This window comes from Dermacentor variabilis, chromosome 3, assembly GCF_050947875.1.
Source record: "Dermacentor variabilis isolate Ectoservices chromosome 3, ASM5094787v1, whole genome shotgun sequence".
Taxonomy (NCBI): domain Eukaryota; kingdom Metazoa; phylum Arthropoda; class Arachnida; order Ixodida; family Ixodidae; genus Dermacentor; species Dermacentor variabilis.
In genome coordinates this window covers 67890978-67907736 of record NC_134570.1, presented here as the reverse complement: position 1 = coordinate 67907736, position 16759 = coordinate 67890978, and the positions used below count along the sequence as shown (strand labels likewise).

General features: G+C 47.1%; 2 protein-coding genes across 5 annotated transcripts in view; one reads left to right on the top strand and one right to left on the bottom strand.

Annotated features, from left to right (window-relative positions):
* LOC142575821 (uncharacterized) overlaps positions 1-16759 on the bottom strand; it is a 262670-nt gene that overhangs the window by 119939 nt on the left and 125972 nt on the right. The gene's annotated exons all lie outside the window — the stretch shown is intronic.
* LOC142573804 (high-affinity choline transporter 1-like) overlaps positions 1-16759 on the top strand; it is a 32251-nt gene that overhangs the window by 4012 nt on the left and 11480 nt on the right. Inside the window, exons 2-5 of the mRNA XM_075683056.1 lie at positions 1035-1142; positions 6610-6765; positions 8958-9103; positions 13424-13573. Coding sequence (XP_075539171.1) covers positions 1035-1142; positions 6610-6765; positions 8958-9103; positions 13424-13573 — 560 coding nt within the window. The remainder of the gene's footprint in view (positions 1-1034; positions 1143-6609; positions 6766-8957; positions 9104-13423; positions 13574-16759) is intronic.

Below are 16759 nucleotides of genomic sequence, written 5' to 3'. Positions count from 1 at the left end.
TCGTAGTTCGCAAATCGCCGTGATGCCGCTGTGCACAATCCCGAAAAATGCAAAGAATGTCGAAAGAACGTTGGTGAGCGCTATAATGGGCATTTATTGCGCTGAAAACAAGCAAGGCATCATTTTATATTTACCCAAAAGTAGTAGACGATGCACAATGGATAGCGACATGGATAAGAAACGTGTCCATTGGGAAAAGGTGACTGACACCATGGTGGTTTGTTCGAAACACTTCACTCAGGACTACTTCTTTTCTCCGGGCGTGTTCACCATTGTTGTCTTTTTATATATTTTAGGTACGTTGGTGGCGTTTCAAATCGCCGAGTGTTCTTAGTGATTATTGATGTACGGTTAAGATTCATTTGGTTTGGATATAGTTTAGTTTTCTGCTTCGCCCGACAGGGTAAGCATTCATGGCGATAGGAAATTATTAAACTATACGAAGTAAGGCTAGTCGTTTTATAAGCTCCATAAACTGCTGTAAAGAATTCGCCAACTAAATTAACAAGCCTTCACGTGCACAGGCAAAGACGAGCACATCTAACTAGATGGCCGCGGACACTCACCGTCAGTAGGCTGGCGTGATGAGGAGCGGCAGCAGAGGCGAGCGAATTGTCCTTCGCGCTGTCTCTCGCTTCTAGCGAACCCGGCGCGCGAGATATAATCTACTTTCCTACCTTGGCATACATATACCAAGATACATGCGGAACCTAATGGCAACGCCGACGGCGAAAATTCACCGGGACCGCCCATATATAATTGCTATCGCAATATTATTAATTGGTGAATCTCTTCTATTAGGTACCTGAGCATTGTGATTTCGTATGCAGATGACTCGTGCCTTTACAGAACTCCATCTGAGGATGCGAAACCAAGGTGTCACACGGCGATTTAAAGAATATAAAAAATCGAAAACGAGAAACTTGGGATGTATATACAGTGCACTATATTTTGTAAAGTGCTTCTTTCGCCTGAACTTCTTAAGTTTCTGATAGATGTCAACCCTTTTCTAATTAACATCCTTGCTCTTACAGCAACCTGGGTTGGAGGTGGTTATCTGAACGGCACCGCCGAGGCAGTCTACAAGTACGGCATCGTCAACTGCCAAGCTCCGCTTGGCTACGCGATGAGCCTGATTCTTGGTAAGTTCATGGCGATCATCCTGCTCCTGTGAATAGGGGACGCGCTGCACAGCTGCTGTAATGTTATACTGTACACTCTAAAAAAAGTTTACACTCTTTGGGGTGTATGATCTGCCACACAACGATAAGCGTCATCTGCCTTGATGCGTTTCCTTTCTTTAACGCTGCGAGCCCGGTACTTTCCAGTAACGAACGGCATGCGCGTTATGAGCATGACATAGCATTCCCGACAGGAAAGTAGCGGGCGCGGCGTTTTCAACAAAGGAAACGCATCAAGGCAGATGACGATTGTTGTTGTGTGACAGATATACACCCCAAAGGATGCAAACGTTTTTTAGAGTGTATGTGAAACAATCACACTGCCAGGTAAGCAGGACCGTAGGGAACGTCCACCTTCCAGAGGCACTAGGGTTCAAAGTTGATGTGAATGTTATGTTGTAAGTTGTCGAGGCAAGCAAGAAACGTTTAGAGTATTGGCGGGAAAGAAAAGCAGTGAAGAGATGAACCGGCGTCGTTGTACGCATAGGTCAGTTTACAGTATAAATAGAAGCGTAGACTGCTGGGCCAGTTGGTGCATCATGTAGCGTCGTCGAGCGCAAAAAAATGGGCGGGAAGAAACGGAGTGGACTGGATAGACGCTCACTGAAAACTGAAGTTTTATGAAAGGTTTTCCAGGAAGAGGAGGACCGCACATGAGCAGTCAAAAGGCAGATACAAAGGTCATGCATAATCACACACAAAAATTGTAAAATATGCTGCCGCCCGAGGAGATACCTAATTTCTTTATCCGTCAAAGCAACTTACAGACGTGGCAGATTGTCGGTATATCTGGCCCGCCTCAACAATTCCTCTCGCCAGTCTGTCATTAGACTTGCTTACAGTGGCTGCATTTCCATATAGCGGTGTGTAACCGCAATCTTTGATGTGTGCAGGTAGACGCATACCACCCGAAACAGCCTTTAAAGCCGCCGAGTACCCCCTGTGTTGGTCATTTATTCATCGGCCCGTTTGGCCAATGTAGAATATACCGCAGCGGAATGGAATCTGGAAAACGACCTCAGTTGAGTCACAAAGGGGTGTTACAATTTTTAGACCTCGCTTTGTATTTTAAATGGGACGACCATGTTTATTGGCAATATTTACCACGTTCCGAGAAAAGCCTTCTACGTTATGACTTCTCACACACTAAGCACGTCAAACGAGGGATTGCTTTGTCGTGGGTGAACTCGGCTTTGAGAAAGTCATGTATGCACAAGGTCGAGCACACCTTCCGTCTGCAGGGTTCAAGTCTCGAAAACTTGGGCTTTCCCTCCGGTGTTTTGGTTGCCGAGAGAGGTTCGCTTTTAAAGAAGCTCAAAATGGCAACCACCGCAACCACACAGAAAAAGCGGAAACAAAGGAAGGTTGTGGTGATGCCGTACATACATGCACTTTCGCACAACCTGAATAAAGTAGGACGCAAGCTTGAGGTGAACGTAATTTTCACAGCCCTCTGTAAGCTCGCGAGTTTATGCACTCTAATATGTCATCAGAGCGAAAAGTGCAAATAATGCATGTGAGAAGAGACACGTAAATCCCCTTGTGACTTACGCCACTGAGATTGTTTACCAGATTCCGCTCCGCTGCACTAAAGGTTACATTGGCCAAACGGGTAGATGTATAAAGAACCGACTCAGGGAGCAGTCGGCGGCTCTAAAGGCTGTCTGGCTGGTATGCGTCTACCTGCACACATCAAAGATTGCGGTTGAACTCTGCTATTTAGAAATGCAACTATTTTAAACAAGTCTAATGACAGACTGGCGAGAGGAATCATTGAGGCGGGCCGGATATACGCACAATCTGCCACGTGTGTCAGTGTCCCGTCAGTTGGCTTGACGGAGAAAGAAATTGGGTATCTCCTTGGGCGGTAGGATTTTTAAAATTTTTGTATGTGATTTTGCATGAGCTTTGTATCTGCATTTTGATTGCGCATGTGCGGCCTTCCGCTTTCTAGAAAACCTTTAATTAAACTTCAGTTGCCAGTGAGCGTCTGTCCTGTCCGCTCCGGTTCTTCCCACCCGTTTTCCCGCTCAATGACGCTACACTATACAATATTAATATAGAGGTTTTAAAGAAGAGAAAGTTAGAGATGTCTAGTAAAAGTTGATCAGCAGAAGCATGCTCGGGGCCTAATTGTCGCCGGCCCATTTATCGCCAGTCCATCATCGTCATCATCACCACCACCGTGCACAATATGCGCATTAAGCATGCGGAACCACCACCGCGCTCGGCGCAACCTTTCGTTCTTCGTTGCGTGATAACTGAGCCCAAACTGACCTTATAGGAAGAACACCAGGACGGAGTGCTCCGTGACGATTTGGAAACTTGATCTTAGAAAAAAAAATATAGAGGCTCATCAAAAAAATTTACCGACTGTTAAGATACTCCCTAATGCGAAATTTCAGCGCAGCTCTATACGTGTTTTCTTTTCGCATGTCAATCTTTTCTACCATTATATGGGTACATGGTTTATATTAAAAAGAGAACGCCGTGAGTAGCGTATACAGCTGGCATGCACAATCTGTCTCATGCGGCGCATTGCAAACGGAGCCAAGTTAGGCACGACTGCCTCGTTAATCGGCAGATCGCGAGAGGCAGTGGTAGGATGACGCGTCACCGTGATTCACAGCAGCCGCCGCAGACAGACCTCCGCTCATGCAGCGCTTTGTTTCCACACAGACGAGGCGCGCTACCATGGCGCCATATCGTAGCCATTGTCACGGCACAGCCCGTCCTACGGCACTACTCTTTTATTCTCACGCTTTCGCTCCACCAACGACTAAAGCTGCCTTTCGCCGCGGGGAAATAGGGCTACCAGTGTCAGCGGCGACAACACGCAAGGGAGTGTCACATCTAGACTCACTCGTAGACGCTCGCCACCGCCCCTTGCAGGAGCAGTGATCCCCGTCACATACGATGGTACCGCTCACTGACCTCACTCAGCAGCTAACGGTGCGAACGAGCGTAGCCACCCCCATCTCACGCCAACTTGCCCCCCCCCCTCCAAAGCGCAGATGAGGTCGCCCACGCGGCTGCGGTTGCCGTGGCCGCCGGCAACTCAGCGCATATCCAGGCTATTTCAGGTCCACTCCTCCTCCACTTTCCGCCTCATGCTTTCACAGTAGCCTCCTCCCCCTCAATCCTCCTCGCGTTCTCTTCTTTCAGCTCCTGCTGCACTCCACTTTCGCTTTCATCTTTAACTGTGCTCGTACGCTCGGTTACAAGGTACTACGCAGCAACGGGCTCCTACGAGCTGCGCTCTAAAATTGCCGCTTGCCTAACATCAACACCACGTGATAGGCGAGTGGTTTGCCGAGCACCCTGTGAGTATAGGGGAGAGTCATGGCGAAAAATAAACAAACAAAATAGGAGAGCCATTGACATCACGTTTTTGAAGCTGGAAAATGCAGCCATGTTGGTGTGCCATCTCCCGTTGCGCCTGCAATCAGCTCGCCGGAGCAGACAGGCGGAAACGTTGAAGTTCCGTTGCTACGAGCCGCCGGTAGTGTGTGCTCCCGACGTGCGTCAGAACAGAGCCTACGAAACTTCTGTAACAGTTTTAGTGAAGCAGACGCACTCCTGTGCTTTTCCGTGGCGCGTTGAAGAATACGACGAAAACCCGTGCCGTGATTACTTGAGTGTCTTTGTTGCTGGCTGAAACTCACACTCTTAGACCCTAAACGCAACCATCAAGCTTACACACCACGCTCTAAAGTCAGGTTGCCTCGCAAACAGAATCTGCTGCGAGAAAGACACGGGTCGACTCAAACCTGCCTCACTTTTCAGAGGCCTATAGAGCAGCAACGACAGCTTCAAAAGCGCGGTTCCTATGACAACGTTGACGTTTGGCGTACTAGACCCAGTAGTCCTTTGCGAAAAACAGCACCTGACTTCCGCCAAACTTTTTTCAATACGTCCGTGCTGGCCGGGGCCTCTCCTATGCTTTCCTTCCTCCACGGGGCAGAGTAGAACGAAGACCTGGTGGCCCGAGCTGATTGTGACAAGGGCGTCACTAAAAGCTACCACAAATCAAGCAGTGGTTTAGATGGTCTGGAAACCATGTATCGCCGATTTTGGAAGAGGCAAGGAAGGAAATAAACTTGGGGGGGGGGGGGGGGGGATCATTATAACATGACGCAGCCGGCCTTAGAAAGCTAATTATCCGCGAAACCATTCTGTTCGCTTTTTTTTTTCTCGCAGTGTTGGCCCAACATGTGACATCTGAGACTGCGTATTGGCCAAGATTGTTTGGTTCCCGGTAGTTTTTAATCGATGCTCACTTGTTTAGCACGAGACCTTCCTTCTCGCGTTTGCCTGATCGTTGTGCGCATGCGTGAGTAGGGCGAGAAACATGTGGGGAATTCTTCTGCTCGAAATCTGCCTTTCCCTAGGTACTGCAGTACAACAGAGGATAATCCTAGCCGAACTATAATAGGCGGAATCAGATGAGTACTCCATAATAAGCTAGCTCTCTAGAATAAGCTCGCTCTCCGTTCTGCTTTCGTGACGCCTCGCCGAAACGTTCAGATCTTGTCTATAAACGGCTCCTGCGTTTGAGTTCTTCGCATAATCTTTTTTTTTAATTTTTAATGCTTCGTCATGCATTGGTATGGCGATATCAATTATATATTGCTACAGAGTCTATGTGCACCGAGGGCTAATAGCTACGTGTGCTCTGTGTTCCTGCCGCTTAGCGAGAGGCAGCACGAAGGTAATTCGCGCGCTGCTTGTGCCACTCTTCATCACGCCAACATTCTGACGGTGGTTGTCCGTGGTCTTCGATTGAGATGTGTACATGTTTATCCGAGCGCGCGTGATCGACACATTTCTTGTTAATATAGTTGGTAAGTGAAGGTTTACAACACAACTTTTTCTTGGGCGAGTTGGCGTTTGCTGAACAACAGGCTATTGTAGCGTAAAAAAAACAGAAAATAACGATTCTAAGTGACAGAGAATAGCTATCTTACTTTCTCTTCTAACTGTCGCTTACAATTGTTACAAGTTTAAACGGGCGATAAGTATACTACCATTGCTTAGTATAGCTGTCCAGTAATTTCTCTATTACAATCGACGCTCCACCTGTCGGGGGAAACTGTGACTTTTCAATTAATTTCCCTCTTTCACTTATGCAGTGCCTCTTTTATTTTTCCTATGTTTCACCACCATGGCTGACGCTGAGGCTTCCTGCGCGTACCGTGCATTGCGTGCACGTTAGAAAACGCCAGGCGGTCAAAATTAATCCGGAGTCATTCCACACTACGGTGTGCGTCACAGTCGAATCGTGGTTAGGGCCACGTAAAACCCCGGAATTTAACTTTAATTCATGTCCAGTTTGAGACTAAGTGCCGCATATATAGACCAGAATGTGTTACTTGTGAGCGTGCGGCGTGTTGACGATTCTAGCGATGCCCTCTCTTTGTCGGTGCAGGCGGCACTTTCTTCGCTTCCAAGATGCGGCTGACAGACTCGCTGACGATGCTGGACCCGTTCCAGACGCAATACGGCCGCTGGTCGGGGCTGATGTTCTGCGTGCCGGCCGTGCTGGGCGAGATATTCTGGACGGCTGCCATACTATCGGCTCTGGGCAAGTGCCGCGCGCACTCGTCGTGGTGATTTAACGTCTGCGGCATACCGCTGTTGAGAGGGTAGGGGGTTACAGCTTAACTTCCTGGAATTATAAAAATTTACTCGCCATCACGACCCTGCGAAAGGGGATGGCCAGCGAAGCTGTTAGCCTGAACCACTCAAATGCCGGCGATGGGCGTTTAACTGTACTTCGTAGTCTTAGGATGACGGCGTTGTTGCGCATCACGATTTTGCACTTTTCGACGCTCATCGTATTCACGCTGCTATTCAGGGGTCCTAACTTTGCGTTGTCTACCCATAGCGGTCTTGCAATGAACAATGAGTTGCCAGGCAGATCTCCCTTTTATACATGAAGTTTTGGGACGTCACTCACTGATTCGTATGCTGCTCTTGCCCCTTTCCCACCGGAGCAGCTTATGCAATCGCAATCTTTGCCGGGAAACACACGCGGCGAGAAGGAACGTGCCTCGCATTGTTCCCAGGCGCCTTATCATCCATCATGCGGTGTTGACGCTTGTTTTGTGCTTTTCTCTATTGAAATTAATACTGAGCTGTATGTTGTACGCCCGATTCCAAAGGAGATATGCCCTTTTTTCGGTTTAATTTCTTTCTATCTTTTCTTTTCTTCTTCTTTGCTGACGGACACAAAATATCCCGACCAACGCTAACAGGCTCGCTGTAAAAAATGGCAGTTTCGCCAAAGCGACGGAGCACTGACAGCGAGCATGGAGTGTAGCTCGAGCTCTTCAGAAGAAATGCTGCCTATGTTGCAGCTATATTGCACACTGGACCACTGCGAGCTGGGCAGCAGACACAACCAAATATAGCCATCAGATGTCTCACAACTCTAAACTGAAGCCCGATGAGAAGCGCCGCCAGGGGCGCTGCAAGCGTCCCATCGGTATGGTGCTCGAGATGAGGTCGATAGAAAACCGTAGGTGCTTGCTAGCACCCAGTGAAAAGGTTAGAACGACAGAAAGCTGAGCTAGTTGGTAAGGATTCCTTATGCAAAAAAGAGGTGTCTTTGTGTCCTGTTTGCACGCCTCAGCTCTTTTTTGCCCAGTGAAAAGGTATTAGAGGGTCTATCGCGACTACACCATCCGCTCAGACCATGTCGACGCACACCTGCTCAGCAGGAACGTTAGTGTGCGTGCGCACAGCTGCCATGCCAGCGGCGCAAGGCAAAACGTTGCCCTGGCTTCTTTGTCGACTAATATAGAACAGACCTTACCGAAGTGTCCACTTGGCATCGTCGTTCGTGCAGCCACGTGGACTGCGGGTCTCTGCAGACCTCCTAACGTGCTGATCAGACAAGGCTTATAAGTGTACTCACCTTCGCATGGCTTTAGCACGCACGTGCATCGCATCACGTGACCTGCGACACCCGGTGCGCTGTCGCGTATGCACCATCGATACTGTATTGCTGCAGCGGTGGTGGCGGCGGCGCAGACAGTCGGAACAGCACCTCGAATGTCGGGTATAATTGCTATCGCAATGAAATGTTCAAACAAACAAAAATACGACAAACATGTGCGACCTTGTAAAATCATTGCTGATTCTTTTTTCAGCGAAACTACTACTTTCGACGGGTGGCATTAGAAATTGTTGTTGCCTGTAACTAAACCATGTGATTTAAAACGTTGCCCGTACATGACTCAGTTGTTTCAAACGTTACCCGCGCATAACGCTTTCGAGTATTTCTTTACCAAATCTCTAGCAAAGGTTGTAATTAAATACCACCCTTTGAACTATACTTGCCCACACATCACCCATAAGCTGCCCTCAATCTCCGCGTGAGATAAACAAGGTGACTAGTTAGGCTCACCAAGCGCAGCGTGGTCGCATCGTTATAATGCATGAAAATAGGGAGAAAATTTGCGTACACATTTTTCCCATCATGTCATCTATTTGCCGCATCTACTACTGGAATAATAGCGGGCGCTGTCGGAGGTCTGCATGGAAAGCTTAAACTGGTTGGCCTAATTGGGATGATCATAATCACTACTTCTCCATTGTATACGCAAAGGCACACTACCATCAATCAATAAATCGGTCGATCGATTGATCGACCTGAAGCCTGGAACATGTCTTGCTCTCCCTGCATCCTTTGTATACGCTGAGGTACGAGCGCACTTCGATTCAATGGAAAACGAGCGTTGCAGACAGGTATTCATACGTCTTGGCGTGCAGGTGACACGGCGAGCGTGATCATCAGGGTTGACTCTCAGAACTTCATCATCATCTCGGCGTTAATAATCTTCCTCACCTCTCTGGGCGGTCTCTTCGCGGTCGCGTACACGGACGGCCTCCAGCTTGCCACCACCGCCATACTGCTGGTGAGTCGTTGCCGGTGATACTAGCACGGCCGCGCCAGACCATGTAGGAAAGCATGGTTATGAGCGCTAGGTACTTGTCTCAAAGAATTTTTAAAAAATACCGGCACACTGCCTTGAAGTAACATAATCCTCATCTATCGACCCGTTTCACGGCAAGCCCTCGGGTGCCGCCATGTTTGATCACGCGGTAGCGAAGTCCTTTGGTTGTCTCAGCTTCCTCCGTTGCCTGCATGCTTACAATGTATGCGCATGACACCCGTAGGGCTCAGCAAACCCCGGTTTAGGCAGATATCATTGACGGTGAGCGGGTGGATGACATACATGAAGCTTCTGTCGTAGCTTTACATGCACAGGAGATGTAAGCGCTTTCTGAGCTCATTACGCGTCGTAGAGATGTTTCCGAGCAACGTACACAGTGGTTCTACTAGATGAAAGGCTGGAAATATATTCCGAAATGTCAAACGCCGCGCATCTGAATCAAATCAGGATTACAGTGTCTCTTGCTCTTCATTTTCTTTATTTGCCAATCACTTCGAAGTAGCGGCTTGGCATGTTTCTGACTCAGTAACGTTCCTCGCTGCGATTGGTATCTGATCGGCGCGTGTGTAATCTGTTGCGGTAGATTTGTTCTTGTCACGCAGAATTAAGGCTTCGGACATAGATATTAGGTACCCTGTAATAGCCTGTAGCAAAGACGCGTTATCGCTAGTCACTCGCTTACACCTTTGGACCAATCAGAAACGTATGCAAGCTTCGAACATTCTGCGCTCTTGGTGTAGTTATCACCCAGGCTTCAGTCCATTCATTTCATTCACTTATCCCTGACAAAGTCGGTATAAACTTGAGTGTCTGTTTGGGTGGACGTATGTAGATAAGAGTCCAGGAACTTTCTATGCCAGGAAACGGCGCTACTCCCTTTATCACCCTGTAACGAGCGGTACTCTCTTGCCAAAATTACGGGGTTGAAGTCCTTTCTCTGGAGGTTAGCATTTTGTTGTAGATTTTGTAGCAGGAAAAATTATTTACGGCACCTGTCCTCACTTTAGTAGCAGTTTTTCGTAGAAAACAGAGGATGAAGAGAAATGTATTTCTTTGTTGCGGATACCGTTGAACAGCGATATAGGCTACACAGATTTATCGAAACGCTTTGTCTCCCCGAACTTCTTTCCATTAAATTCCTATTATCTTTCCATATGGCCATATGGCAATAAAAACATATGGCCACCTTTTTGATTTAGCAAAGTCTTTGTGCGCCTCGTGTATATGTCAGCTTTCGAGCTAAAATGTTGGCGTTTGTTTCGAAGGAGCTTGGGGACGTATAAGAGTGCCACTAAGCTTCACGATGCCTACAGACTCAGTGCCTATGGTTCGAGGCAAGTGGACGTCCCCTGCCACGGACACCGTAATTATCTCGTTAAAGCCGTAGATCTGGCTAAGGGATTATATTCCGGCACACGCCTCGCTTAATGCCACTATATTCCTGCATATTGCAACACTGTTACGGCGGTGCCATGGAGCTCGCTGTCCATTCCTGTTGGCTGCGTAGGACTCTTCTCAAAAGACTGTGATAACGTGTCCAGGAGATACAACAAGGCAGGGCTGAGCTTTTCTTCGTTCTCCACGCCTAAAAGCAGTCTCTCATATTGTATATGGGCATCAAGAGATCTGGTGTAGTCCCACTATAGTTTTCCTTGAGTCATTTTACAAGTGTTTATGCAAGTTAATGGCGTTCACAAGTTAGGTTTCCAAACTTTTTTCGCATTGTTTACATCCCAGAGAACATGACGGGTATGCAGTGAGCTTGAGAATGCAGAATGCTGAAATGCAGAATATTTTAACCGCTTTGACTATGGTAAGTCGCGGCTTCACGTCATTCGCCATCTGCAGCACTCAATGGCTGCAGCAACCCCATGTTATCCAAAGACCAGGACACTACCTTGTATTTCGGGAGGGAATGAGCGTTAGGTTCTGTTACGGTATGAAGATATAAGCAATGAAAGCTGCCTAAGAGGATGAAAAGTCGCGCAAAATTGTTGTCTGTAGCTAGGAATTTTTCGGAGGTGTGTAAAAGGTACACGTTGGACCAGGGTAGGGGAGTGGGGCAGGGGGATATTCTTGCACGGCGTTGCTTGCCAGGTTTTTCTGCTGCTCAGAATAATATAAACACATGCGTTAATGTGTGCATGTTCGGAGCAGCAAAAAAAAATTACTTCTCTAGCTAATATAAGTTAAGAGACTCCACGCAGACGTTTCGTTCATTTTTTTTGTGTGTGTGTGAATGGCGCCAGCTTTCCCCAACGTTCCCCGCTTTCGAAACCTGTCACCCCTCTTATGACGATAAATAATATATATGATTATGGTAATACATTTCTTACTGTGATTGTGAAGTCATATTTGGAATATGAAATAATTATGAATGCAAATAAAGGCATATGCATAATAGATGCAATAAAAGCATAAAAGTAAGGTGGTAAAAAGTTAACAGGAAGGTGCGGCTGATCCACTTACCTCTCGCCCGTTCTACATAACTCAAGCAGCATCAAGCAAGACAAATCCGGTATTCCTGATAAGAATTCTCCAAGTGGCTTGTCCCACATAAAAATAACAGCTGCAGCAGCCGCAACCGCAGCCATCTGCCCGCCCGCTTTTTTATGTCCACTGCTGGACGAAGGTTTCTCCCTGCGATATCTAAATACCCCTTTCTTGCGCTAGCTGATTCCAACTGCGCCAGAAAATTTGTAATTTCATTACCTCATCCTCGAATGCGCTTCCCTTCCCTTGGTACCCATTCTGTAACTCTATTGGTCCACTGGTTATCTAGCCTACACATTTCATGGACTGCCCAGCTCCATTTTTTATCTTATTGCCAACGAGAATATATCGGCTAATCATGTTTGCTCTCTCATCCACACCGCTCTCTTCCTGTCTCTTAATGTTACGCCTAGCATTGTCCGTTGCATCGCTCTTTGAACGGTCCTTAACTGGTTCTCGTGCTTCTTCGTCGGTCGCCAACTTTCTGCCCCTTATGTTAATTAGCACTGGTAGAACGCACTAAATGTACACCTTTCTTTTCAATGATAATGGTAAGCTTCCAGGCAGGAGCTGGCAATGTCTGCCGTATGTGCTCCAACCATTTTTTATTCTTCTGTAAATTACCTTCTAATGATCAGGGTCCCATGTGAGTAATTGACCTAGATAAATGTATTCTTGCTGTACAGACTCTAGAGGCCAAGTAATGATCCTGATTTCTTGTTACATTACCGGGTTACCGTACATTACCTTCTTCTTATGTATATGAATTTTCAACGCCACTCTTACACTCTCTCTGTTGAGCTCCTCAATCATTTGTTGTAATGCATCCCCAGTGTGGCTGAACAGGACAAAGTCATCTGCACACCGAAGGTTTCAGAGGTACTCGCCGTTTAACTTTACTCCTAAGCCTTCCCACTCTAGTAGCTTGAATACTTCTACGCATGCAGTGAACAGCGTCGGAGATTGTGTCTCCTTGCCTGACTCCTTCCTTGATGTGTAAATAATGTGACACAGGTGCCGATGCGACGCTTGCGCGTTCTGGACGATGTATTGTGAACACGCGCCTGGTGCGGACAGCGCCGCCTTGTGTCATCATTGCAGAAAGGGCCCGCTCTCTGGTCTCGCACGATGCAGTTGTCATTATTCTGGTACACTGTAGTAGCGTGGCCTTGGTCTGGAGATTCGCGCTTTGGGAACGGCATAGGAAGTCGACTCTTCAGCGGCGTTGCAGTGGTGGCAGGCTGTACCCACCTCCGCTGTGCATTTCACTTGCAAAAGGCGAGTTCGTTGCATACCGCTGCTGTCCTTGCGCAGCAGATTGCCTTTATTGGAATTTCGTCTCCACTCAGTTTTGCCAGACTTTCTTGGAGCTCAACTGCAACATAGAAAAAAAATTGCACCGAATGAGCTCCAATTTTGCTAGCCTGCTGTGGGATGCGCACTGTATAGCATGCAATGGTTAGTGAAAACTGGAAAAATTTGATGATTCGGTACCGAACATGACGGCCTCCATCGCCGCACGAAAAAGATCGCGGAACTTCAGAAACAGAGCGCCAGCGGTATCTCGTTTTCTTGAGAAACCGGCAAGAAAACGCCCTCTTTTGACCACGGTGCCTTAAGGTGCCGGGACGGGGGTAGGTGATGACTGTGGGCATCAGGGCTAAGTAAAGTTCTGCGGAAGAACATGACACTGTGAAAGAAACATGTACAGGTTGCTGATCTCACCTGTCCATGATTTTCGAGTGAAGGGGCGGCGAGTCGAGCTTATCTCCTTTCCTGTTCGTGCAGTGGATATGCGTACCTTCGTGCGTATCTCACAAGGCGGTGGGCACTCTGGGTCCCCAGTACACCGACTGGATCGGCTCCCTCGAGAGCGAGGATTTGAGCCAGGCCCTCGACTTGTTCCTCATGACGGCGCTCGGAGGAATCCCGTGGCAGGTAAGGCGGCGGCGCTATGCTCCAAGCACGCATGCGTGTGCAGGACGCCGTGTTGGAGAGCGAACGCGTTTGACGGCGAAGGGAGGTAATGGAGTGCCCGGGCGGTAACCAGGGAGGCGGATAGGAACTGCTGACACTACCACTCGACACAAGCTTGATATATTGGGTGTCCCAGGTAATGTTAGGAAGAGTTGCACGTATAGAAGGACGAACACAGGGGGAGAAAAGCGAGGCAGACGGGAAGATTGCAAACTATCAACTGTGTTCGTCCTTTAATCGCGCAACTCTTCTTAACTTAGAAAAGCACCAACTGGCCCAGAAAGAGATTCGTCTAAACTGTCCCGGGTAACTTTTTGATGAACTGCTCTTCCGGAAATCCAATGCATATTTACGTGTGCCGAGTGCATCCAACTTGCGCAAAATTTCAAAATACGCAAGTGCCACCTAGCTGGTCAGAACCAAGTTAACGTTCTTAGCCGTCGCTTAGAGAAAGTCAGACTATTGTCTAATTACATTAGTTACTATTAGTTAATCAACTCGATTTAATGATATATTTAGATCAAAAGTGTGAATGAGGAAATTGTGGTTTATATTTCGGAGGCTTTCTTTCACGCTTGGAAAGAAAACTTTTATGTAGCATATAATTGAGCGAACAGAACGCAGGACCGGGAATTCTTTTCAGGCTGGTCTACAATTTTCACATTTACACTTTTGCTTTAAATATAATATTTGAGAAGTTGAATAATAATGAATAAATAATCATGTATTTGCTTAAATTGGGCGAAATGCAAAAAATATAATCGGTACAGCTACTTGACAATTGCATATTTTTACATATTTGGTGCAAGTTACATGGGACACATGATGTTATACTACACGTACATGCCAACATAAGCATTACGTAATTATGCTATCGTTTAGCTTAAACAAGAGAAAAAAATGACTTTTTGTTCTACTATATGCCAGTGAAGCACACGATTCACACGCGAAAATAAGTTAGTAGAAATCTGTCAAAATGGCTGCCTTTATCACCGCAAAACCTCTCCCGAAAATAATTTCTGGGCACGACCCTGGATACGCCAGAACGCGAGCTCCTGCAGTCGTAATACGTGTACGAAAAGGACACAGGAAGGCAGTGGTGCTAACCTTAGAGAAATTTCCCTCGATGTAGGGATTTTAGGCCTCAGTTATGAAAAATGTTCCAAATCTAGGGAAAACATGTGCTACCACACGGAGGAAAGAAGCGCTCAGGGACTGGAGAAAGTAGTACACTGCGACGCTGCAATGGCTGATACGTGAAATACAGACGTGAGCGTGCATTTTCGTTGCACTCAGCCCAACCTGCTTTCGCATTAACATGCGAAGCTGGACTTGTGGTCATCATGAGGTTCACTGAACGCATGTACTCAAGTAAACGGCGATGTGTGAATATACCCATTTAAGTCAAATAGTTATCTGTAACCGGTCAAATTGCAACATACGTGTCGTATGTTGCAATACCAAACAAATCAGCACCCTCAAATTTTGGCATAAGCGGTATCGGGACTCGGGGGTCGAAGACGAGAGACGTACTATCGTAGCAGGCGCAGAGTAGACGAAAAATCAGTACCTTACGTACATATAGCAGGTAATAGCATGCAGGCATCTGTGCCTAAGAGACCGCCAAACTGACGGGGCGACTGGTGGCGACTCTCTGCCTAACAACTGGTCTGTTGTGCCTTAAATCACTTTGGGCGTCTCATCGCTGGCAGGACGAGGCCGGGCCGATGCTGACCTGAACCACCCCGCCTTCCTCTTTCGTCGAAGGACAAGTCCAAGCTGCATAAAAGAGGTCTCCACGGCAAGGGGTCAGCAGTTATGTGGAATTCTGAAGGATGCCAATGGATTCGTCGTGGTGCTCTATGCCCCCGGTCTACTCTACTCAGTTCGACTAACATAAAGGGTTCGGTAGTTTCCTGGAACTTTGCCGGTTGTCACCAAGGGCAACCACTTTAGAAGAACGAGGCGGGAAGGGGAGGAGTGCCCGTTGCCTTGATGTAAGCACGCAGTGTGGCACAACAGCGGACACTTATATGTAGCGCTGAGCAGGACTAGGTGGTCAGTGCGCTGCGTAGCCAACTATGCTCTGAAATTTACCTTTCATAGGGAGAGCAAAAGACTCGCATTGTAGAGTCACAGAGGTCGCGTGTTTGGTTGAGTTTTGGCTTCACGGCAAAGGACTTGTAAGCGCGCAAACGTGGTTCTGCTACGTCAGTGCATCACAACACGTACGACAACTTATTGCACATACTTAACATTGGTGTCATAAAGGGGCACACTGTTTTGGTATTGTTACATATTCTCTAATCTGGTATACTGCGGTGCCAGTTTCCTTACAATTCAAATAAGGTTCTGTGTCAATCTCAGCATTTCACTGTCCAAAATTGTTCTGCACGTGGTACATGTATAAACATGCTGACCTCGTGTTCGGCAAACGTAGTTTCAAGCAGGCGGCTGTGTTGTTGGCACGGCGAATTCTGCTTAGCACGGCTTGTACTGCAGCATCATTTGAGCTTGAGTGGAGCGACTTCGTTATATAAATTTATAAAGCGAGCTTGGAAATAAAGTGAAACAAAAATTTCAGCTGTAACAAAAAGTATATCTTTACACAAACCATACTGACAAACTCAATAAGCGTATCATACTGAAATGTGGAGAAATCTAGGGATTTTTTATCCGATTTAGAGGAAAGCTGGTTTCGAAACCTCGTAACACTGCGTGAAGGGAACGCAACGTTCATTGTGGACAGACTATTTGGCACAACTTTATGTTAGGCGCAGAAAAAGACTTCGTACGATTTTATCCTGTCCTATATACATGCAGTTTCCTGTTATTCTATTGCCAGGATGTCGCGGCATAGGTAGTGTGGGTATTCTAACTTGAGCGACATTGTTCAACCAGAAACTTGTCAGGAATGTTTTACGGATGCTCTGTTGATTCCATCGCAAACAAAACAAAAAAAGCAGGAAATACCCAAGAATACAACGAAAAGCTATTTCGTAAATCTGATCAATGTTGCATCACAATGACAAAATTCGCCCTTTGGTTACAACACAGACACATCACTTGCCATATCCACTATTGTCACTATACCCTCGTTCTAACGTGGTTACCAAATCGCGCAACGTTCTTACCATCACAATCTAA